Below are 24,880 nucleotides of genomic sequence, written 5' to 3' on the forward strand. Positions count from 1 at the left end.
CTTGGTTGTCCTAGCTGTCCCATAATTAATCTCCCACGACACTAACAAGGCTCAGAGTTGTCCAGTATCCACTATATAACCAAGTAAAGTATTTCATCGAAAGCCATGTATTACATCCATAAATAGCAATAAACTCTTGTTGCATCATTCTGACTTTGCCAACTAAAGAATCAGCATCAGAAAGGGATTTATTTGCCATGAAAGTTTGCACAGACAAGGAATTCACTTTGGCAGGAAGGTGCATACAATAAACATATAGGAACCTAAAATTAAAATATGACTATCTATACTAAGGGTACATAAACTAGCTGGACTGAGTGGAATTAAATTAAATAAAATGTACAATAAAATTTAATATAAGTTGCCATAAAATATAAAATATAATTAGCCAAATTACAATATGAAAATACAAAAAATACAAATATTATAAAAGATACAAATGTACAAGGTAGAATTGTGTAGATGTGTTTTTAGCAGGAAGTCATTTAAAGTCAGTGTGGACCCTTGGCCTTGTTGAAGAGGCCAACAGTGGAAGGGAAAAAACTGTTTTTGTGGCGTGAAGTATTAGTCCTGATGGACCGCAGCCTTCTGCCGGAGGGGAGTGACTGAAACAAGGAGTGTCCAGGGTGGGAGGAGACGGCCACAATCGTCCTCGCTCGCCTCAGGGTCCTCGAGGTGTGCTGGTCCTTAAGGGAAGGCAGATTGCAGCTAATCACCTTCTCAGCAGTGTGGATGATACGCTGCAGCCTGCTCTTTTCCTTGGCAGTGGCAGCAGCGTACCAGACGGTGATGGAGGAGGTGAGGATGGACTCAATGATGGCTGAGTAGAAGTGCACCATCATTGTCTTTGGCAGGTTGAATTTCTTCAGCTGCCGAAGGAAGTACATCCTCTGTTGTGCTTTCTTGATGAGGGAGCTGATGTTCAGTTCCCACTTGAGGTCCTGGGAGAGGATAGTGCCCAGGAAGCGGAAGGACTCCACAGTGTTTACTGGGGAGTCACTCATACCCCTTTTCCACCAAGGCATTTTGGGTGCCGGTTCGGAGCCGGTGCCTAATCGCGAACCAGTTATTTCTCTTTCGACAGACTGGGAACTGGAAAAGTGGTTTGTACGTGGTTCGCAACGAGCACCACTTCGGAGCTGGTCTAGTTTACGAACCAATAAAGAACCGCTTGGGGCAGGGTTACGGTGACCAACAAAACGCTTTGGCCGCCATTGCTCTTAAGTTTTTACAATTCATATTTCAGCTAAACGGTACTTGTAAATCTGAATCTGAATGAAAATGTATCGAAGTGGGGGTGTAGTTGCTGAAAATGTGCTTATTTTATTGATGAAACTGCTAACTCGATTGTACTCTCTTTCTATACAAATGGCAAGTTGAACAAACACGTCGGATGCGCCGTGTTTGGATGCCGATGTAGGTTCGCAAAACCATGAGCAGCAACGAAACGTTGATGTTGTGTTTGTGTTTGGCGCTACCGCGCTAGCGTTGCTGGGAAATATGAGACGTATACAGTGACGTAATGATGTGGCTCTGTGGTGGCTCTTGCCCGTGGAAAAGCAAACTGGTTCTTAGTAAGCTCCGTTCTTGAACCAGCTCCGAACTGGCTCTAGCACCAGCTCCGAACTAGCTCCCGGTTCATTTTGGTGGAAAGGGGGTATCAGGGTGATGGGGGTGAGTGGGGCTGAGTTCTTCCTGAAGTCCACAACCATCTCCACTGTCTTAAGAGCATTGAGCTCTAGGTTGTTCTGGCTGCACCAGGTTACCAGGTTGGCCGCTTCCCACCTATAATCAGACTTGTCTCAATCACTTGTCTCAAACTTGAGCCCAATAAGGGTGGTGTCGTCCGCAAACTTCAGGAGTTTGACGGACGGAGGACTGGAGGTGCAGCTGTTGGTGTACAGTGAGAAGAGCAGAGGGGAAAGGACGCAGCCCTGAGGTTTGATTTGATTTTATTCGGATCCCCATTAGCTGATGCAAAAGACACCAGCTACTCTTCCTGGGGTCCACACAAGAAAACAACGTACCAAACAACAGATAAAAAAAGAAAAGCATATAACAAAGAAGAAATCAACATACAAACAACAGATAAAGGAAAGGGAAAAAAACATATAGCAAAGAAGAAATCAACATACAAACACTAAATAACCTAACCATCAACACACAAAGACAACAGATGACAAATAGGAAAAAGGATAAATGAGTAGATAAATACAAATTAGTAATACATGCTAGTATCCAGTGCGAACAGCCATGAGGTGTTGTTTCACTTGTTTTTTGAATCTAGCTTTGTTTTGGGTTTTTGAGATGTGATCTGGAAGGGAGTTCCGTTCAACCATTGCCCTGCATAGTACTGTACGTTGTTTTGAGTTAGTTTTAATTTTTGGAATTGTGTAGTTACCCCTGGTTGCATGTCTGGTGGGATATGTGTGTACATTACAGCTGAGTGTGAGCTGCCTAAACAAACAGTCTGGGATTTTTTATGTGTTAATTTTTTGAATGAAAGACAGAAGTGATGCTTTTAGCCTCTCATCAACTTTCAGCCAGGAGAGTCGGTCATGCATGTTATTTACATTTGCTCTTGGTGTGCACTTAAGGGCAATTCTAGCTGCTCTGTTTTGTACCCATTGAAGCTTCCCGAGGTACATTTTTGTGGTACCTGACCAGACTACCGAGCAATAATCTAGTTGCGACAGTACCAGGGTCTGCAGAACCTGTTTGGTCAGATGATGTGTTAAAAAAGAAGAGCATCTTTTAACCACAGATATGTTTCTACCCATCTTTTGCACCAGTAGATCTATATGTCTTGACCATGATAGTTTACAGTCTAAAGTTACACCCAGAAGCTTTGTTTCCTGTACTTGCTCAACAGCAACATTGTTCAGTACCAGGTTCAGCTGGGGTTTAGAGCTTGATAATTGCTTTGTCCCAAATACAATGCTCTTAGTCTTGGAAATGTTTGTTAAGGACCAGTTTATCAGATACCCATTTGAATACCATCTGCAACTCTTTGTTGAGGGCTGAGGTGATTTATTTTACTTTGTCGGTGCAGACATATATAATATTGAATCATCTGCATACATAGACATACAGGCTTTTTTACAAACAAGTGGGAGATCATTTGTAAAAATCGAGAAGAGCAATGGTCCCAATGAGGATCCCTGAGGAATTCCACATTGTAAATGTCTTGGGTTTGAGAGGCTCCCATTAAAGAAAACGTTTTGTTTCCTATTGGTTAGGTAACTTTCGATCCATGCTACGGCAGATGGTGTAAAGCCATAGCATTTGAGTTTTTTCAGTAGCAAGTTATGACAATTACATCAAAGGCGGCACTAAAATCCAATAGCACTGCTCCTACAATATTTTTTTGATCAATATCTTTTAACCAATCATCTGTCATTTGCGTGAGCGCTGTGGAGGTTGAGTGTCCCTCCCTGTAAGCATGCTGGTAAATGCTTGTTGTTCATTGAGAAGTAGCATTGTATCTGATCAAATACCATTTTTTCCAACAGTTTGCTCATAACAGGTAATAAGCTGATTGATCGACTGTTTGAGCCAGTAAAGGCCACACAAGTGTTTTTTGGTATAGGGATTACCTTAGCCTCTTTCCAGATTTGAGGGCACATATTACTGTCAAGACTCAGATTAAAGATGTTGTATATTGGAGTGGCAATATGGTCCGCTACCATCCTCAGTAGCTTCCCATCCAGGTTATCAATACCAGGTGGTTTCTCATTATTGATAGACAATAGCAGTTTTTCCACCTCTTCTATAGTCACTTTACAAAATTCGAAAGAGCACTTCTTGTCATTCATTATTTTGTCTTGTATACATGAATACAATGGCTCATAGTGTGGTGTTGGCATTTCCTGCCTGAGTTTACAAACTTTGTTAGTAAAATAATCGTTAAAATAATTGGCAATATCCACAGGTTTAGTTTAAAAAGTCCCTTCCACCTCAATGAAAGATGGAGTCGGGTTACTCTTTCTGCCCATGATGTCATTTAGGGTGCTCCAGAGTTTCTTTCCATCATGTTTTATGTCATTAGTCCTGGATTCGTAAAATAATTTCTTCTTCTTGTTGTTCAATTTAGTGACATAGTTCCTAAGTTTACAATATACTTGCCAATCAGATGTGCAGCCTGACCTTTTTGCCACTCCTTTTGCATCACCTCTCTGAGCCATGCATTCTTTTAATTTATCATCGACCCAGGGAGCCCTAACAGCTCTAACAGTTAGCCTTCTGACAGGTGCGTGTTTATCCATAACTGGAACCAACAGTTTAGTGAAAACACTAAGCGCAGTATCTGGGTCTCTCTTTACTGACATCAGACCAACAAATCTTTCTAACATCATTCACATATAAGTCACGACAGAAACCCCTGTACGATGTTTTATGTAAAATTTTTGGCCCAGCCTTTGGAACTTTAGCCTTCCTAGATATGCCCACTAAATTATGATCACTGAAACCAATGGTGACAGATATGGCTTTTGAGCAGAGTTCAGCAGCATTGGTGTAAATGTGATCAATGCATGTAGATGATACAGTTCCTGTCTTGTTAGGGAACACCCTGGTTGGTTGGTTAATAACCTGAACCAGATTGCAGGCACTGGTCATACTAAGAATTTTCTTTTTCAGAGGACAGCTTGATGCAAGAAAATTTATGTTCAGGTCTCCCAGGACATAGATTTCTCTATTTTCATCGCATAAATGCTGTATCCTTGTATCTCCACTATAGCATTATCAAATCTAGATGAGTTTCAGAGATGGCTAGGATATGAATTTTGTCAGTCGTTAACAGGTTATCTATATCCTGAACTTTATTTCTTAAGCTACAGATGTTTACATGAGCTATTTTAAGCCCTTTCTTGGAAGTGTTGGCATAAACATGGTGAAGGAAGATTAAGTGATCCGGTGCTGATGGACCGGGAGTCAGAGACTAGTGTTCCCAGCTTAACGCACTGCTTCCTGTCAGACAGAAAGTCTGTGATCCACCTGCAGGTGGAATCGGGCACGTTCAGCTGGGAGAGCTTGTCCTGAAGCAGGGCAGAGACCAGTCACACACATACAAATGGTCATAACTTTGTTATACTAAAGAATATTTACGATATCTTGGTGTCACAATGTGCCATTGGAGCTTCTATGCCCTCCTGCCTGGTTGGCCTTCTAAAGCCAACCAGGTGGCTCCCAAAATCTATGCATCCTGCCCCCCGCCACCACCTCTTTCTTTGGTACGAATTAGAAATTGGCTTCAGCTGGTTCACAAACAAACTTTTTAATCGCATTACCATTGATATTCTGCAGACACCAATAAGGGTAACTTTGGAACCTTCAAAGTAAAAGTCGCAAAAATGGCTCACAGAAGCAAGGCTTTTTCTGCGTAAATACCATGAATCAGATAAAGCACTCTAATGTGTTTATGCTTCAGTTGCTGTGTTTCAGCAATACTCATGGGGGATTTAGCTATAAGATATGAAGTACCACCTTTCATTAGAGACAACAATTATGAAAAGTAAAAATGTTTTATCCTAAGTATTGACCTTGGTTACCAAGGATCCTTTTGGAGTCTCCACAGGGTCCTTTTAGAAAACGTTTTAGAAGAATGTACTCTTAGAAAAACGTGTCAAATATGAATATAATGTGGAATTATATTAGACTTTTGACTTGGATTATGTAAAGCTTCATGGTATGGTCCCATTTTGTCTTCCAGCTAATACTTCCCATCTATAGGCCTCTTCAGGCATCTGTTTGCAAAACAAAATCTCGGCGGAAACATGAACTTTCAAATGCATTGTGTTCAAGCTTCTATTACTCAGAATCAGTAGGACTTACAGGGATATTCACATGTATAAAACCGGTCGTACGCCAGGTCCTGCGCACCTTTCCTTTATAAATCACTATCAACGTGAGATTGACCGCACTTGAACGAGCCACTGACCCCTGTTTGGCGGCCTGTCATCAGGGATTAGCGACAAAAGAAAGTCGGCGGAGTGGAAAACTGTCACTATTTGCGCCCTATCTTGTTTCTATGCTATGATAGATATGAACTTGTATCACTTTGAGATTTAGCTAACTGTAAAGTGCATTACAAATAAAATTATTATTATTATTATTATAGGGCCATAAATGCTGTGGGTTCAGTGAACCTGACCATGGCAGAAATTAAGAAGAAATGGTCCGATGTAAAACTTTAAATGAAGAAACGAGTGGTGGCGCATCGTAACAGCATGGCAGCTATAGGGTTAGCGTGACATGAATTTCCTGAGTGATTTTGTCGTTTTTTTGACACCCTCAAGTTTAACAGAATTTATTAAGTGGTGGCGGATTAAACAGAAGGCTATTTAGCATTTCCCGTTTTGGGTTTTGGCATTTTGATTTGATCATCCACATTAATTATCAAACTTGAATTTTTATGTTTTTTGAATAGTGAACGTCATAAATGTAGTAGTGGAAACTTTATTCTGTAATATTTGGTGAGTTTTGGCACTTTTCAGTTCGAATTTGCCACGTTACAGAGCCAAACAAGACTTTACGGACTGTCCGCACATTCTCACGTCTGCTCAAAAGTTTCCGTGATGGCCCGCACATTCTCACGTCAAGTAAATCTTTATACATCAAAAAGTGTGTGTGAAAACGTTTATACATGAGGCCCCAGATTGTTCAAGAACAGCTTTCAATTTACTTTGGGTATGCCTTGTTTAGTTGTTTTAGGTGAATTTGACAGGATTCTTGTGGAATAAGCTGTTTGTTCTTGGACCTCTCCTTTCCTGTCGTGGTACTGCTCCATGCTCCTTTTAAGATTTGAACAATGGTCACAGATTATGGTCAAACAATTAAACTATATATCTAGCTAATGCTATGCTAGCTAACATCAAGCTATGCTAGCTAACGTCATGCCTGTCTAGCTAATGCTAGCCTGCTAACACAAATAAACAGTTAGCCATTGGTATAAAAACGTATCTGCGTGTTAGCTTGCACAGTGGAAATGCCTTCCATAAACATGCCCTTACTGGGAAGCCAAACACCGCCAATTCTGGCTGCTTTATTGGGAATGTCCCTGTTAATCATTTATTGTATGCTGATGATATTTGCCTGATATGTCCATCAGTAAAGGCTCTGCAGAAACTGATTCATATTTGCGAGGCCTTTGGTGCTGAAAACGACATGACTTTTTGTGATAAAAAGACAAACTGCATGTATTTTCCCTGTCACCTATGTCGCTTTCCCGGAAAGCCACCCTCAGTGAAGCTTTACGGCACGCCTTTGCCCTATGTTCTTTCTGTGACCTATCTCGGTTTTCAAATCACACCAGATCTCTCTGACGATAGCCCTATTCGCGCGCAAACTCGCCAGTTGTATACAAAAGCTAACACTGTAACCCGAACATTTGGCAAATGCTCTACTGAGGCGGAGCGAATCCTGTTCATGGCACACTGCTCTCCCTTGTATTGCGCCCAGCTATGGTGCAACCATAGCGCTGGTGCGCTGAAGAGACTTAGAGTTGCCTATCACAACGCTTTTAAGATTATCATGTCGCGACCAAGGTCTAGTAGCAACAGCTGGCTCTTTGCGCAGCTGCGTGTTCCTGGCGTCTGGGAATGACATAGTTAGGCTCCTGTTATCCTCAGACGCTTTTTCCAGGAGCCAGTTTTGGAGGAACTACTGATACACTGTACATGGGCCATGTCTTGTTTTTAAATAAGCATTTTTTTGATAAGGAGATTCATGTCTCTTGTGTGTAATGTATTCGTGTATGGGCCATTGCGTCTGAAATAAACATTAAATAAATTAAATAAAAAAATTACTACAGCTCAACACATTTATTTATTTTTTATTTACCTCACGCGGGCCGGATTGGGACAGCCTGTGGGCCGGTTGTGGCCCGCGGGCCGTACAATGCCCAAGTCTGCCATAACTGATTCTCTGGTGCTCAGGTCGTAATTTCAATCACGCAGCACGGAGCAGTGTAAGCCCACAGGAATATCTGGACCACAGCCAATCAGAGGCAAAGACCCGCCCCATCTCTGTCTCTGATTAGTTTAGACCGTGATATGATCAAACCATGAGTGTCAGTTCCGTCAAAGAAGAAAGAAATGCTCGTTCCAGGAGAGGTAGCGGAGGTTAGGTGCACCGGTGTGACCTAGGAACATTTTTTGTTGCACCAGTACAAATGTTGGTCGCACTCTAGAGCCCTGAATAATGGATATGCACGTGTGTGTATACACATACGTGTGTATGTAAGTACAGTATGTAAGGGTATTTACGTGTGTGTGTGTATATACTGTAAATACCCACTTTTGCCTTTAGAACTGCCTTAATTATTTCTGGCATAGATTCAACTAGGTACCAGAAACAATCCTCAGATGTGGGTCCATATTGACATGATAGCATCACGCAGTTGCTGCAGATTTGTAGGCTGCACATCCATGATGCAAATCTCCCATTCCACCACATCCAAAAGGTGCTCTATTGGATTGAGATCCGGTGACTGGATGCCATTTGAGTATAGGGAACACATTGCCAGTTTTTAGATTATTTGAGCTTTGTGACGATGCATTATCCTGCTGGAAGTAGCCATCTGAAGATGGGTACACTGTGGTCATATGTTTTAAATGAAGACACCTGTCAGAGTTTTGTCGAAAGCTGAAGGCGGCACAACATTTGACAGAGGCGGTCGCCTATTAAGTCTCTGCAGTTTCTGCCATGTGATTGGTTTTTGTCAATACTTGTTTTGAAATATGTTACATAAATAAATACAATTGATTGATTGACACTGTTTAAGGTATGTGGAAGAGCATATCCAGCGCACAGGAGTGGCCATTGAGACACAAGGCTTCAGTTTTGTCACTAGCGGGCGCAAAAGAGAGTCCCTCACAGTAAGTCTTCGACTAATGCTGCAATACAATTGTAACTCCACATGCAAGAAGCACTTTATCTGTATTTGTAACATTTTCAATTTTTTTTAGGGAAATGCCACCCTCCATCTCTATCCCCACTTTAAACCGCTGCAAGAGTTTAAGGGTAAGTGTGCGAACGCAGACTATTTCTCTATTTAGTCTGATCTGACAGGAATCAAGAATAATAAATGTACCCTATAACAAGCAGTCTGGCTTACATGTCTATAGTGTGTCTGCATTGCTTATTAATTACATATTAACTTCCATTTTTATTTTACCCACCTCTCTATCTTAGGCGTGTCAGAGTACTTGAGCACGGAGGTGTGCACGTCACGGCAGAAGCGTTTTAGCCTGGTGACGTTTGTGGACTCACCGGGTCTGGTGGATGGAGACATGAAGTATCCCTTTGACGTGGACAAGGCCATCATGTGGCTGGGTGGGTCCTCCCTGCCTCCACCCTGCCGCCTACTGGACTGTCTCTCATGATCCACTGGTTCTATCCACAATTGTTTGTTTTGATGTGTGTTAAGCTAAGTTGTTTTAGGGAATTGACTTTGGGTATTTGACCAGGGAAATGCAGTGCTACTTGTGGAATTACTTACTATGTTTGCATTTTGTCAGTACGATTGGAAATTGAGGAGTCCCATCTATGGCAGAATTTCCATCTATTAACATGTTGAACTGGAGTGCATCACACATGTATTGTCCCTCCAGAACTTTGTATGGGTCTAGACGCCGCCATAAATTGTTGTGCCAAACATCCTTCACACAAAATGGTACCAATGATAAAACATATAGTATAGTATAGTATACCATTCAGATAATGCTTAATGTCACCCAACTGTAAATGCATTCAGAGGAAAGACAAATACTAAACTCCACAAGGGCTGCTTTTAAATTGGAATCTGGAAGTTGGTCTCTATGCAAATCATCTTCACTGTCAACAGCATGCCTCTATAATCATGTCTTCATCCTTGTAGGTGAGCTGTGTGACCTTATCCTGGTGTTCTTTGACCCTATGGGCCAGGCATTGTGTAAGCGCACACTTAACATTGTGGAGAAGCTCAATGAAATCCACGGGGACCGTCTGCGTTTCTACCTCAGCAAGGCGGATGAGGCCGGGGGAGAGTCAGACAGACAGGTATGCATGCACACATACACAAGCACGCTCAAAGGTGAAACCTTTGCAATTGTGACAAAAGATTATGTATACACTGCTTGAGTCCCTTCAATATAGATGGATGTTTTTCAAGAGCAAATTGTGGCCAGTCTCTCCATGATGTTTTGTTATTCAACCACCAGAGAGTGATGATGCAGATTGTCCAGGAACTCTGTAAGCGACCTGGACTAAACAAGTGTGGCTTCGACATGCCCACCATCTACATCCCCAACTCCAGCAAGGTAAAGATTCACAAGGTTTCTTGTCTAAAATAAAGTTAACGTGTATATTTGTGTGATTGAATGAGTATGTAAAACTGCTGTGTGTGTACGTGACAGTGACAAAAATACACCCACAGAAACTTGCGAAACAGCACTCCAATTAAACACTGTTACATCTACAGGATTTTGGTGTTTACAGCTATAGACTGGACTTATGGTGTCCATTCATTCACCGATGAATGTGTTCTCTGTTTCAGTGATGGAGAAGGTTTTTGTTCCCGCTAACATTTGGAATAATTTGTATGCTTTTATCCAAACTAATGTACAAATAGTGGATATTATCTGAAACAAGCTAATACTTCCGTCATTTTTATTCCTTACCTATGTGTTTTCTAAGTACTGCACATGTTTATGATTTGATTCTTTGTGTATTCTGGATATTTTTTTATTGTGCCTGTCAGTACATCTGTAATACCCCTTTTCTACCAAAGCCGGGCCGGTGCTTATGCGGTTCGGTGCTGGTTCTAATCTAAGAACCAGATCGATTTTCCACCGACTGAGAGCCAGAGTAGGGCTACTACGTCATACGCCTCCTTTGTCCTAGCAACGCAGCATTAAATTATTGTAACAAGTCATTACAACATTGTCACACATAACAAGTCATAAAACATTGAAGTCATTGTAACAACAATGGAGGAATACCTACCAGTAATTTTAATAGTGGCTATCCAAACGTATACTGCACTTCGTAGACAGCATTTACAGCTATTCGTGGTCGCTATGAAGAGAGGTTACGTTCAAGAATGACGGTGGGCTAATTATCTTGAACGTTTTGGCTGTTAGTATTATAGCTAAACGTAGCAGCTCATATGGACTATACCTGTAAACAAACCAAAACATGCATGATTTTACCTTTGCTGATCGTATTATGGCTGAGGGCAAGGCGGAGGTCACATGTTGAGTGGACATACCCCCGATCACGCTATTGGTGGGACACAGTTGTGCCGGATTTCACCCCTGCACAATTTGTTCAAAACTTTCGAGTGTCCCGGGAGTCTTTTGAATACATTTGTGATCAGGTCAGGCGTCTCATGGGCAGAGTGAATACAAATTACTGTCTCGCTGCTCCTCTGAGAAAACGTCTAGCAATTGCTCTCTGGAAGCTGGCCACCGGCAGCGAATATAGGTCCATCAGCCGCCTTTTAGGTGTTGGTATAAGCACAGTTTTCAACTGTGTTGAGGATTTCTGCGACGCTGTCATAAATGTCCTGCTTCCTCGACACATCGCTACTCCGGATGCTGCCAAGCTCATTTAGATGGCCATGTTCTTCCATAACCGCTGGAGAATACCACAGTGTGTTGGCGCAATAGACAGAAGCCACATCCCTATCATTGCACCTGAGGAGTATCCCCGGGACTACTTTAACAGGAAAGGGTGGCACTCGATCGTCTCACAAGGAGTTGTGGATGGGAAAGGCCTGTTTTGGGATGTGTGGGTGGGCTATGCAGGGAGTGTGCATGATGCTCGAGTGCTAAGGCAGTCCCATCTATGGGAGCTACTAAATGATGGGGAATTACTGGGAAAGAACAAAATGGCCATCTCTGGCATTAACGTTGGACACTATTCAATTGGTGACCCGGCTTACCCCATGCAGAACTGGCTTATGAAGCCCTTCTCCAACACTGGCAGACTGTCAGCAGAGCAACACACGTACAACTACAGACTGAGCAGTGCGCGCTCAGTTGTAGAGATGGCTTTTGGGAGACTAAAGGGGCGATGGAGATGTCTTCTCAAAAGAAATGACTGCAAGCTGGAGCTGAGCAAGACAATGACCTTGACCTGCTGTGTACTTCATAATATTTGTGAAGAGCATGGTGACAATTTAATCGAGGAGCACGACAGGCAGTTCAACATTCAGCCTACAGGTCAGGCATTGCCTGAGCATGGTGAGCTGGAAGGGGCAGACATTAAGGCAGCCATAATGAGCTACTTCAACAGAAGAGAATAATGAATGTTTGTACTACATAGATAATTCAATTGTGAAGAGTCCCCTACAGTCTCCTCCCTTAACTGTGTTCTGTTCTGTTACCTGATAAAAGCTGCACATCTCATCAATTCAAGTTTGAGTTGTTATTCACATATTTAAAACTGAAGAAAAAGAATAAATGCATAAATAATTATATTTTTATTAGTGCTGTCAGTTTAACGCGTTATTAACGGCGTTAACGCAAACCCAAATTAACGGCGTAATTTTTTTTTTCGCGCGATTAACGCTCTTTTTGGCCTAGCAAACTTTGTAGTTTTTTTCACGTGCTGTTGCAACAATTGCCGACGTTAGAAAGACTACAACACCACACCGGATCTAGCTAGACCAGAAATAAAACAACCGGCATGCCACACACACTTTTTTGGCTTGCTAGCCGGCTAAAGAGTAGTAGCAGAGCCCGTTTACGGATATTAGACATTCTCTGGTAGTAGGCCAACGTTACGTTTCGAGTGGATGGCGGGCGCGAGACGCCGAAATGGATGCCAATAAGATTCTGAATGGAAAGTTTACTTTTAAAAAGTTGCCAAATGGTTCCATTGACAAGACCAAAGTGATCTGTGTGTTTTGTCGTTGTTAACTGAGCTATCATCGCAGCACGTCCAGTCTGAAATACCACTTGATGGCCAAGCACACAGCTGATGAAAGAAATATTTGCACGAAGCAATCCGAACCACTTTTCCATGTTGATAAGAGCTTTAAAATTTGAAAAAAGAATGGGACAAAAAGAAATCAAGGGACATTTTGAATATATAAAAATGTGCGATTAATTGATTAATCGCGAGTTAACTATGACATTAATGCGATTAATCGCGATTAAATATTTTAATCGTTTGACAGCACTAATTTTTATTAATATATAGTTAAATATAAAAACAAGAATAAATAGATAAATAATTATATTTTAAATTCATAAATAGTTAGATATAACAATGCATATTTTATTTATTGGCTTGGGACTCCATCGCTGTCACCATGCGCCCCATAAGACCCAGCACAGCGCCCGTATCTGCCTACGTTTTCTGCATCATCTCCCTGCTGAAATCTAAAAATCTTGTGTTCTCCATTTAGTCAATGAAGTCCTCGTTTGCACACTTTCTTTTTCCTGTTCACAAAACAAAACAATACAGATTAGAAAAACAAAAGAGGACAGTGCACAGACAGAAGGTCTACAGTAACAACTTCACTTGGCTTACCAAAACATGAGCGTCTTATAATTTGTTAACAAAACACATTATTCCATTAACAGACATCCCAAGTCTCCCGGAAGCTCCCGCATTTCAATAGCGAGCGAGAGACTGTCAAATGGTCATTTCTGGTAGGGGGGAGTAAGCGCTGGTAGAGGGGTATACAGCGTCCGGATAGCGTCCCGAGGGGGGGGAGCCACCCCCATGAAATGAGTCTCTGCAGGTCGGGATGTCTGCATAATGCACAACACACCTTACCTCCTCTGTCTTGCTGTACAGAGCTAGATGGTGCCGGTGAGCTGCTGTCCCGTGGCAGTGCCAAAGTTGTTTCCTCACCCTCCTCCACTTCCACATCAGTGACAGACAACTCTATAAATAGCCAAATCAAGAGAATTGTGTCTTAAACATAGTCTTTCAAACTACACTTACATCAACTTCAGTCTTTTTGTGGTGACAAATGTCAACTCGTGAAAACATTTACTTTTTACCTTTGTAGCCATGGTTACGGAAAGTTAGCTAAATAGCAATCAGCTGTTTTAGCAACTAGCGTCAGCTGCTAACTTCAACAACTTTAACGTTACCAAGCGATTTAATGTAATGTTAAAAGGAGACACAGTTAATAAATATATTTAATGACTCTTAATGACGTAATGACAAGACCTACCTGAAGCAGCAAATCCACTGTCATCCATCCAGTGGCCTAACGTAGTAACAACAGGCCCAGGTGAAAGGTATTATGACGGGCCCCCCACCCCCTAGTGAACACAAAAAAAAATTAAAGTTTTACATTGGAATAGATGGGCAAACACTTTGTTACATTTGGCTCCCCTCCCCCTCCAAGGAATAGCCTCCCTAGCACCCTGCTAGGCAATTGGCTAACTTAATTATAATTTGCTATCCGCCTAGTAGTGACCACTATTATTTAGCCAACTTGTATCCTAGTCATCCTGCCCGACCATAATGTATGTAGACAGTGGCGGATTTAGTGATTTGGGGGCCCCAGGCGAAGACAGGCATGGGGCCCCCTTAACTCCTATTCCTACTCTTTTCAATCCATATAATAATTATGAATATATATATATAATATTGATAAGCTTATAGCAGCCTAAGTTGAAAAGTGGGATCAAATGAAGATATTAGGCAATCCGGTGAAAACGGTCCTAACCTCTATGACTTTGTCAGCTTTTTCCCTTCTAGTGATATTTTCAAGCATTTAGCCTACTCATATTGCATTAATTCATTAAGAAGCCCCTTTGAAACAAGCTATTGTAACAACATTGTCCCCGGCAGTATTTCAGATGGAATCGCAATTCAAACAATACAGTACCATCTGTTAACTGAAAATATGCCCCCAAAAACGTAAATAAGCTTGACAATTATTTAGGGGGAAATGGCTAATTCAAAAAAAGTTTGCTGGAGGTGATCATTGTCTAGCCTGACGTTGTCATACTCATAATTCTAGTCAGAATATGAGTCTGAAAACTCCGTTGGGCTGTGACTACGGGGCGTGTTTAAACCGAACTCGTAAAACAAATGCCTCTTCGCTCAATTGGATAGACCTACAACCAATCAGAGCAACGTAATACGTTTGTTGAAAACGAATTCAACCCAAGCGCTCTTTCGTGACGTTGTTGATTACGTTACTGTTGATCATCTGTCCATCATCGTATAAATCCCGCCCTGGCAATTTCATTGGTCCGTCCCGATTCTGGTTTTCTGTAGTTGTCCCCAATAGGGGTTATGCGGAGCACTCAGCGTTCGAACCGGAAAACAGATGTAATCGTTTCCGCTTCTCACTTCTGTACCATAGGTTCTGTACACATCTGCAGCGCTAGGTGATCCAAATAACTTATATTGACAGGGAAGTTCAAGGATTTTATAAGTTGTTTTACTCTCTACACTAGGGTAAGTGTGACAGGAATAAAGTGATGAGTTCATATAACGTTATAATAGCCTAACGTTAGACCGTTTCCCAGGAGGTAGCATTAACACTAGCTCACACATTAACTACAACGTTACAGTAGGCTACATAGCTACACAACTAGTGCTAAGTTATCAATGAAATATGAATTCAGCAAATTAATTTAAGAAGCTCATTTTAATTTAGTGTCATATCCATATCATTATTCTGGTTTCTAGGACCTATCGTTCCTAGAAGGAATTACGTTTTCTAGCCTACTACTAGGCCCAAAAAAACGTTAAAGTTAGCAGGTGTATAAGATTACGCTACCGACAAAATGGACCTGTAAATAAATACTGTCACACTGGTAGTTGTTGCAGTTGATTGCCAAACACTGCATTCTTTGAGTCCACTTGGACTTCTACAGGTACAGTCTTCGTTTGACTGTTTTAATCGTCTGCGAGCAAAAAAAAAGGCTACTCCCCAGGTTACTCGGGGCTCTGGAAGTCCGTTTGGAAATCCTGTGTACATGGGAAATTGTAATTAAGGGTAGCTCCTTTAAACACCGGCTATAGTAGGTGGCCTTTACTACGCTGTGTTTACCTCAAAAGGGGCCGGCTGGAAGTAGTTACAACTGTTTTGTAGAACCCGGAAGAATGTTGCGCATAACCCCTATAGACCAATTATTTGTTTGTAAACAATCGGTATGCGCGCACACTGTGGCTGCAGAAAACCGTAAAGGATAGCATTTTAAATGGCAAAAGGACCACACGGATAATACAAATAGTTAGATTTAAAAAGACCAAAAGTGTCGGGGAGGACATGCCTGTAGGAGAGAAAGCGATTACCCAATGATCTGTCGCATCAGAATTTTGATTTGGGTCATGAAAGTCTTGAAATTTGAGTGACAATGTCGCCCGGTACAGACCGCATAGTCGAGCGGCAACCATGTCTTCACGTCATGTCACAAAGTTCATAATTTTACACTTTTACAGTCAATTCTACATTTAAAAAGTCGAGCAGGGCAGCTTTCAAGAGATATGGGAATTCTGCCTTTAGTCAGCTGGTCCGATTATTTTTCTGATTTGTTTAAACTGGCAATCTGAGTGAGACTACATCCCAGTTACACTGTTTTGACGTTAGCCTCAGTCAGACTCGCTCACTGGCAGTGTGCACAATGTTGTATTTCACTCCATTCTACACCAGAAATGTCAGGGAGGACTGCCTAATGTAGATACGAGTCTGGTGAAGATAGCCAGAATCTCGGATTTCTTTAACCTGTCTGTTTCATTCGTCATTTGCCTGAGAAAGCGACCTCTGTTAGCCAGGCTAGTTTTGGCCGATCACTTGGACAGGCTATTTAAGGGTATCGGGGTCAAGTGACTTTTTTGCATAGACAAGTGAACGTAAATGTATTTGTCCAAAGGCCAAGAGCCTCAAAAAGTTAATATCAAGCCCTGCAATCCAGTGGCCAGAGATATATGATGACCTGAACGACACTCCAAGAGTAATAGAACGGGGAGAAGTTCGTCTTTTGCAACCCACATGCGCAGTTGAGCCTGCTTGACAGTTGTGTGACGTAGGGTGATAATTGGTCTATACGAGACCCTCCAGACCCAACTTCCCGACCAAATTTTTTTGTGGGCGGGGAGAAGTTGGGCTGGCAGCCAGGCTAATCATTAGGTGCGTTCGACATGACCCGACTTCATGCGGCGCCGCAGCCGGCTGCAGGCGGCTGACTTGAAAAAGTGCATTCTGTTTAGACTTTTTGTCCGACTTGAGACGGCGCCGAGGACACGTCACTGTGACGTCGCCATCAAAGTACCGTGAGATCGATTCGAGAACTGCCGGCTGTGTAGCCGAGCGCATTTTCTCAAGAGCAACTGCACGGGTTCAAGTGACGACACAGCAATTTCATGATTGGCCAGACTCACACACGACAACCTTGACGCGTGTTTTGGAATATTCGGACACCTTCAGTTTCGCCAATGCTCAAAAAAGTTTAATTGAATTAAAAATGTGTTGAAGAAAGGGTTTGAGTCTGCCTCTTCACTAACGGAAAGACTAAGTTAAATTATAAATAAAGTAAAGTAAGCAAACAGCGCTTGATCGGCCATGACTGACATCAACGCAGCAAACCACAAGAAGCTGGAATGTCCGACTTCACAGAGTCGTTTTCTACTCCTCCCCGACTGCAAGCGGCTACTCTCGCCGGTCGTTTCATGTCCATGTCGAACGCATTTATTGTCAGTAACGATGCCAAATCTGGTCTCCGTCTAGAGCCCTGCGTGGAGAAGCTGAGCCCGGTAAATTGTGCTACGAGCAAGCTAGCCTAGCTGCTGTTGCTAGCCAAACTTCACTGAGCAGCACTTGTGCTAGCTGCCGCATCATTGGATACCAGTGGAGAAAAATTGTTTTCTTCTGTAGTTTCAGTTTGGCAATTAGTTGTTTATCCTCCTCTTTTGTCTTTGATATGACGTGCTTTGCTGCGCAGTTGCTGCAATCGATGGAATAGTCCACAGTAGTATCGGGTGGGAGGGGAAGCTTGCGTTGACACAAATAGAATAAACGCTCTGTTGGTATCTTTGTTGATACTTTTGTGGAAGGTTATGACTTTTAATCGATTTGTATTATTATTATAGTTATTATTTATCATACAGTAATTTTATGTAGTCTTTCAAGCGCACCCCTGGCATCTGGAGGCCCCCTGGTAGCTGGGTGCCCCAGGCGGTTGCCTACCTTGCCTAATGGGTAAGTCCGCCCCTGTATGTAGACTATAACTTGGCTTGAAATGTATATCTATCACAATAGCTGTAGGTTACCAGTCTGAGGGCAGCAATACTGATCCCAGCTGAACTGCTGCACTGCTGCTAGCAGGGGGGACGTCCGTGTAGGGGTCGTCCGTGGGTGGGTTGTCCGTGGCGGACTTCGTGGGCTGGCGACTAGTTGATGGTCTAGTTAAAAAAGAATCTAATTTCTGCAGCTTTGCCGCCTTCTCATCTTGTTCTTTTTTCTCTTGCCTTTTCCTGCTTCCACTCTTATGCTTAAAGGGAATTGCTACACGTTCAGTTGTGCTGTGCTCAATGAACTGCGTTGTCGTGACCTTCGAATTGGTTTAACTATAGCGTATTTTATCGTCACATGATCAAATAGAGACTTGACATTGGACAACAACATACATTTTACCCAGCAATCATCATTGCTAATCACAAAAATACAAAAAAATAAGAACTTACTCATTTATTGAATAGTTTTTTGATAGTTCTATAGTACATGTAGGATAAGCATATGATTTTGGTAGAAATTTCTACTTTTCCCCAAAACATTACAACAACCATGACTGAGATAAGTTTGCCTTTTTAGGTGTATAAATAGCATTTGACACTACTGGTAGATTATTAACAGTGCATATTTGAACATAAGTATATCCTGGGAGTACAGCGCTATACTAAGGGAGGGCCCGTCGTGCGACAGTGCTTGGAGGGGGGGCCCGTCGAGTGACACATGTATGTTTTTGGGCCCGGCTATGGGCCCCGACTCCCCACGGGCCCAGGTGCAGCCGCACCTGCTGCACCCCCTATAGTTACGCCTCTGCATCCATCAATGCCTCCAGCATTGCTGTGGCTGAATTCAGCGCCCCCTCACCTGACAAGCCGGTCTTTCACCCAATAATTATTTTTTTTTTGGACGACCACTGCCACTTCGCCCAAGGTCCTTTTTCTGGTCCCTATATTCTTAAAAATATATATATATTTGTATTTATTATTTTCCCTATACTTCTGACGTAGCCAGATGACGTGCGGCCATCTCCAGCTTTATCTTTTCCAAAATGAGTTTTGTTTGAACGGCACCGTTTGAACCTCTGTGGTGGCCAGTAAACATTTTGTTTCCTCCTCAGACGATTGCTGTTTTAGTTTTGCTTCTATTTTATTAGCTGTTGTACTGGTCTTTTTTAGAAGTGGCGGCATAATGTATTTGTTTTGGCACGGGACGGGACGGGACGATAATCCCACCCCCTGGCATCCGACGTCACCGGTTCTTGTTTCTGGCCCACCTTAAAGTTGGTGCTGAGTTGGAACCGAAGCCAGGTTTATTTGTGTGGAAAACCGAAGAACTGGTTCGAGAATTGGAACCAGCCCAGAACCAGCACCGGCCCGGCTTTGGTGGAAAAGGGATATAAGAGTGCAATTTCCCATTTCAATAAAATACTGCTTTATACCTTCACTCTAGCAAAGTCGCTGCGTAAACCAGATTGATGAGGTGTGTCGCACAGTGGAGAAGACCATCAACCAGACCGTCCAGACCACGCTCAACTCTCTGGAGAAAGACTGTGAGCTCATTGTTGAGGCCATCACTGATACACTCAGCAATGACAGGTAGAATAATGTCTCCCCGTCCAACTTAAACACACACTGCATGTTACACATACATAATCTGTCATACCCAGGTGAAAAAAAGTATACTTTAGAGCAGTGGTTCTCAATCCTGGTCCTCGGGACCCCCTGCCCGGAATGTTTTAGACACTTCCCTGCTCCAACACACTTGATTCAAATGAATGGGTCGTGTTCAGGCAATTTAAATACAACTAAAATATACTTCGTACAAAATTAGTTGTTCCAAAATAGCACACTTCAAATTAACTATTCATTCAATAACTTGAAGTATACTGATGATTAATCAGTCTTCAAGTATACAAAGATTTAGTATACTTAGCATTTTTTTTTTTTTTTTTTACCTGGGTAGCCATATAGCTTATTATTCCACACTGTCCCTAAACACACAAACGCTAACACCTCTCAAATACTTCTGCTGAGCAAAATCCTCAGCCCTCTGACTTCATCCCTCCTCCAGGCAAACCAGTGTGCAGAATGGGAGGGCCCGCTGTAAAGGCTGCCTGTTGGCCCTGCTTGGCTTCAGCATACCATTCCTGCTTATGGCTCTGTTGATACTGGGCAGCCTCTCCAGAGAGTTGCTGGAGGTGGTCCTAGGGGACCAGGGAACAGAGGCTCTCTCCCTCTATCTGGTGAGTCTGAGTTTGCCCATGCATGACTAGGTTCTTCCAAATCAGAATAAAAGGAGCAATGCTCACAGTAGCGCAGTAGTGTGCATTATATCCTACATGTGGTTTGGGTAATCATGTGAGTTTTATTGTTTTATTATCTGTATTCTCTTTTTAGACCCCCATTGTGAAGGTCTTTGAGTCCATGTCCATGGAGCAACAGTTGTACAGTTATGGCAGCCTGATCTTCCTGTCCTTCATCTTCCTCCTCTTGGCTCGTTTCTCCTTCCGGTAAGGGAATATTCAGAAGCTCAGTCAGTGCATCTACAGTAGGGGTGGGGAATCTATTTTCCCCATCAAGTAGCTATTTTGTCTTTGTAACATCCTTCAAGGGCCAAACTAAATTATTAAACATTCATGCTAATCTCTCTAATGTGATGGCTGGAACAGCTTCTCTTTGGCGAGGTGTCAAATGGTAGAGTCAATGAGGCTACTCGCAGCTGGTTCTCCCTTTCTTTCCTTTCATTCCCATGTCCCCATAAAATATCCACACTGGCTCGCCTTTTACTTAAAGGGGTCATTTTCTGATTCTATAGGGTATTTCACACTGTTCCTTAAGGTCTCTTAAGGTCTCCAAACAGGGTATGTAACGTTGGCTGGGCTGAAAATGGCCCTGGTGCTGTTCTATGCGCCCTAATGCACCCTGTGAAATAGCCCTGGAATAAAACGAGAGGTTTTCTCCCTTTTTATGGTATGCTCATGAATACATAGATGAGCTGTGCGCTGATTGGTTGGTTTACAACGAGTGAAGCTGCAGAGCAAAGACGCAACATGGCCAACAGCACTCACTGAAACAGTCCAAATCGTAATCCAAAATCCACAGTCGAGGCAAGCAGGGTCCAGCACAGGTAAAGAGTTTCCGTATCAAAAAGTTTCAAAGTGAGGTAATGCCCGTAGCACGCAAACCATGAATTAGCACTGACAACCAATTCGGGGTTCCTTTTAAACATGGCCATTCACTTCCTCACAGCTGAGCCGGCCTTGCTCCGACTCCTTAGTGCCCTCTGCTGTCCTGGAGGGCACGCTGTGTGTTGAGTCGTGACATGGATACATGCAGGATACGTTAGCATTGCTAATAACTGTTAGCGACAAAGTCATACTACAGCTTGCGGTTGTGATGAACATAAGTGTAATGTTTTTGATTTATAACGTGATGTTAAGATGTTATAATATTTCCACATGTGACGTGTCTCAGTTTGTAAGCAGACATTGTTTTATTTTGTCTACAAGGGGCTGCTTTAGTTTGATTTTTGGGTTGAGACTGCAGAAGCAGCGGGACAGCACAGATTAATATGGCGGTGTTAGCAAGAGACGTAAATGATTGTAACCAGATATTAATTTACTAACCATTTTACTGTGCCCGAGATTTATTAAAGAACTTTACACTGGCGACGAGGATTTAACTTTTAACCGCCTTTTTAAACATGGCAACTGCACTGCAGTCGTTTCCCGCTTTTGATGTCAATGAGGATCAAACCTCATCCATCCGCTGGAAGAAGTGGTTACAGCGCTTTGAAAACTTAATAGTTGCTTTAGATATGAAAGATGATACGAGGACACGTGCAAAGCTTTTGCATTATGCTGGGGATGGTGTACAGAACATTTTTGACACACTTCCTGACACCGGAGAAGCAAAAGACGATAAATGCGCAACAGACAAGCTGAGTACTTTTTCCCTAAAATCAACATTGCATGAGACTTACAAATTCAGGCAAGCTCAACAATTAGCAGGGGAAACACTTGATTCCTATCACTAGGACTACGGCACTTGGTAGCAACTTGTGATTTTCCAGATGTTGAAAGAGAGATTAAAACAATGATCATCCAAACGTGCACGTGCAACAAATTGCGGTATCAAGCTCTACAGAAACCATAGATGACATTGATGGAGCTCCTGTCACTCGGCAGAATCATGGCACTTGCTGAGACTCAAGCATCAGGTATGGAACAACCACGACAAGTTGCAGCACAAGAAACTTCACGGGAAGATGTTATGGCTGTTGAAATGGAAAGAGGGCAGGAAAGAAAAGATGCTACAACTGCTCTGGTACTTTCCCCCACCGTGAGGGAATGGTGTGTCCGGCACGGGGGTAAACATGCAATGCTTGTGGAAGACAAGGACATTTTGCTAAACGTTGTCAATCTAAACGGCCACAAAACTGCATCAGAGACAGACATGAAGTGCATTGTGTACACACCAGTGGAAGCAGCAGCACTACACCTCAGGCAGCAGGTGCCGCAGTCTGAGGAATATGTGTACACAGTTACCCGACCAAAAACAAATCTCCTGCATGCAAAGATAAAGGTCAGTTACTGTAATATACAAGTGATGCTTGATTCTCAGGCAACTGTAAACATCATTGATGAAGCAACTTATCAGAGACTGAGACATAAGCCCTCACTCACTAAATGCACAGTTCCCTTCTTTCCTTGTGGTTCAAGCACCTCACTGGTGGAATCCAAATCAAGAGTTACAAATGCAACTTTCCAAGTACTTCAAGGCAGCAACGGCAGCTTACTTGGCTATGACACTGCCAGTCAATTTGGATTAATCAAAGTGGCTAACTCACTTCACACATCTCCAGAGCAGCCGGTGCAGCCTATGACAACCTCAAACCAAACGGAAATGAATGCAACAGGTGATCTCCTCACTGAGTATGCTGACCTCTTTCATGGGATAGGAAAATTAAAAGAATTTCGAGTCAAGCGGCACATTAAGAAAGACCTTCCTCCAGTCATTCAACCCCACAGAAGAGTACCGTTTCATGTGAGGAAGCGAATCAAAGCTGAACTACAAAGTTTAGAGGAACTTGAAATTATAGAGAAGGTGGACAGGACCACTCCATGGGTCTCTCCAATTGTTCCTGTTCCGAAGCCAAAAGGCCCAGAAGCAGTGCATATCTGTGTGGACATGAGGGTACCAAATCAAGCCATTGAACGAGAAAGACATCTCACACCGACAGTAGATGAAATAATACAAGCGTTCAATGGAGACAGATTCTTCTCAACTGGATTTAAACTGTGGGTATCATCAGCTGGAACTGGAGCCATCCTCACGATATATCACAACATTGTTCACTCATGTAGGACTGCGATGCTACAAAAGACTGAGTTTTGGAGTTTCCTCAGCAGCAGAGGTATTTCAAAATACCATTCAGCAAGCCATGGATGGTATCCCAGGAGTCATCAACTTGAGGGATGACATTCTGGTGTTTTGCAGAACGAAGGCTGGCCATGATCATGCTTTAATGGCAACATTTCAACAACTTAAGGAAAAGAACCTGACCTGACAAGGCCAAATGCTCCTACACACAAACCAGTCTGGACTTCTTCAGTTATACATTCTCAGATGGTGGTTTCTCTCCTGATCACAAGAAGGTTCAGGCGCTGCATGATGCTGCTGTCCCAACCAATGCCAGCGAGGTCCGCAGTCTTCTTGGCATGGCGAACTACAGTGCCCGCTTCAGCAAATATTTTGCCACTATAACTCAACCTTTGAGAGAACTTACAAAAAGAAATCACTGGACGTGGGCAGAGAAACACCAGAAGTCCCTTGACAGAATGAAACAAAGTCTAACAAGTGATGCTGTCATGACTTACTTTGACCCGTACAAACTCACTGAACTGGTGATTGATGCAAGTCCTGTGGGTCTTGAGGCCATGTTGGCACAGAGAAGTGGCCCACATGAACCAACCAGGGTGATGAGCTATGCAAGCATCATATCTGGGTTTCAGACATAGGAAGATAACCCCACTCTGGCCTCAGGCTAATGCAGAGGCTGAACGTTTTATGCGCAGCCTTGGCAAAGCTATACTTGCTGCACATGTTGAAGGCCACCCATGGAAGCAGACTCTGCACGCATTCCTCCGTAACTACCGTGCCACGCCTCACTGCTCAACTGTAAAGGCTCCTGCTGATGTGTTGTTTGGGAGGCCCCTTCGAATCAAGCTACCTGGATCTCATCTTTCCTTCCAGTCTCTGACTGATGCGCCACTACGACAGGCGGATGCCCTGGCAAAGACCAGGATGAAACAAAATGCTGACCGGATGCGCCGGATTGCTCCTTCGGCTCTTAATGTGGGCGACATAGTCTTGTGTCGTCAAAACAAGGAAGGGAAGCTATGCCCCGCCTACAATCCCCACCCATACAAGGTTGTTGCTTTCAAAGGTTCCATGGTGACAGCCAAACGCAACAACCATGTCAACACCAGAAACTCATCCCACTTCAAGGCCATACCAGCATATGAAAATCACCCCTCTCAGCCATGTGAGTTGAAAGGCATGAGTGGTGGACGAGATGTCATGAACTGGACAGAAACTCTTCCCGAACAAACCCCAGAACCCCTAGCCCCCGACCACCCCCTGAGTCACAGTCGCCTGTTCGCAGATACCCAGTCAAGATCAACAGAGG

General features: G+C 43.0%; 1 protein-coding gene across 2 annotated transcripts in view; it reads left to right on the forward strand.

The window, feature by feature from the left end:
• The window catches only part of si:ch211-11k18.4, an 82,695-nt gene that overhangs the window by 53,328 nt on the left and 4,487 nt on the right, over window positions 1-24,880 (forward strand). For both annotated transcript variants that reach the window (XM_047037625.1, XM_047037626.1), the window contains exons 3-10: window positions 8,783-8,876; window positions 8,967-9,021; window positions 9,193-9,333; window positions 9,878-10,038; window positions 10,200-10,298; window positions 19,640-19,785; window positions 20,261-20,432; window positions 20,587-20,699. In XM_047037625.1, the coding sequence (XP_046893581.1) occupies window positions 8,783-8,876; window positions 8,967-9,021; window positions 9,193-9,333; window positions 9,878-10,038; window positions 10,200-10,298; window positions 19,640-19,785; window positions 20,261-20,432; window positions 20,587-20,699 (981 nt within the window). The remainder of the gene's footprint in view (window positions 1-8,782; window positions 8,877-8,966; window positions 9,022-9,192; window positions 9,334-9,877; window positions 10,039-10,199; window positions 10,299-19,639; window positions 19,786-20,260; window positions 20,433-20,586; window positions 20,700-24,880) is intronic.

This window comes from Hypomesus transpacificus, chromosome 17 (genome assembly GCF_021917145.1).
Source record: "Hypomesus transpacificus isolate Combined female chromosome 17, fHypTra1, whole genome shotgun sequence".
NCBI classification, from domain to species: domain Eukaryota; kingdom Metazoa; phylum Chordata; class Actinopteri; order Osmeriformes; family Osmeridae; genus Hypomesus; species Hypomesus transpacificus.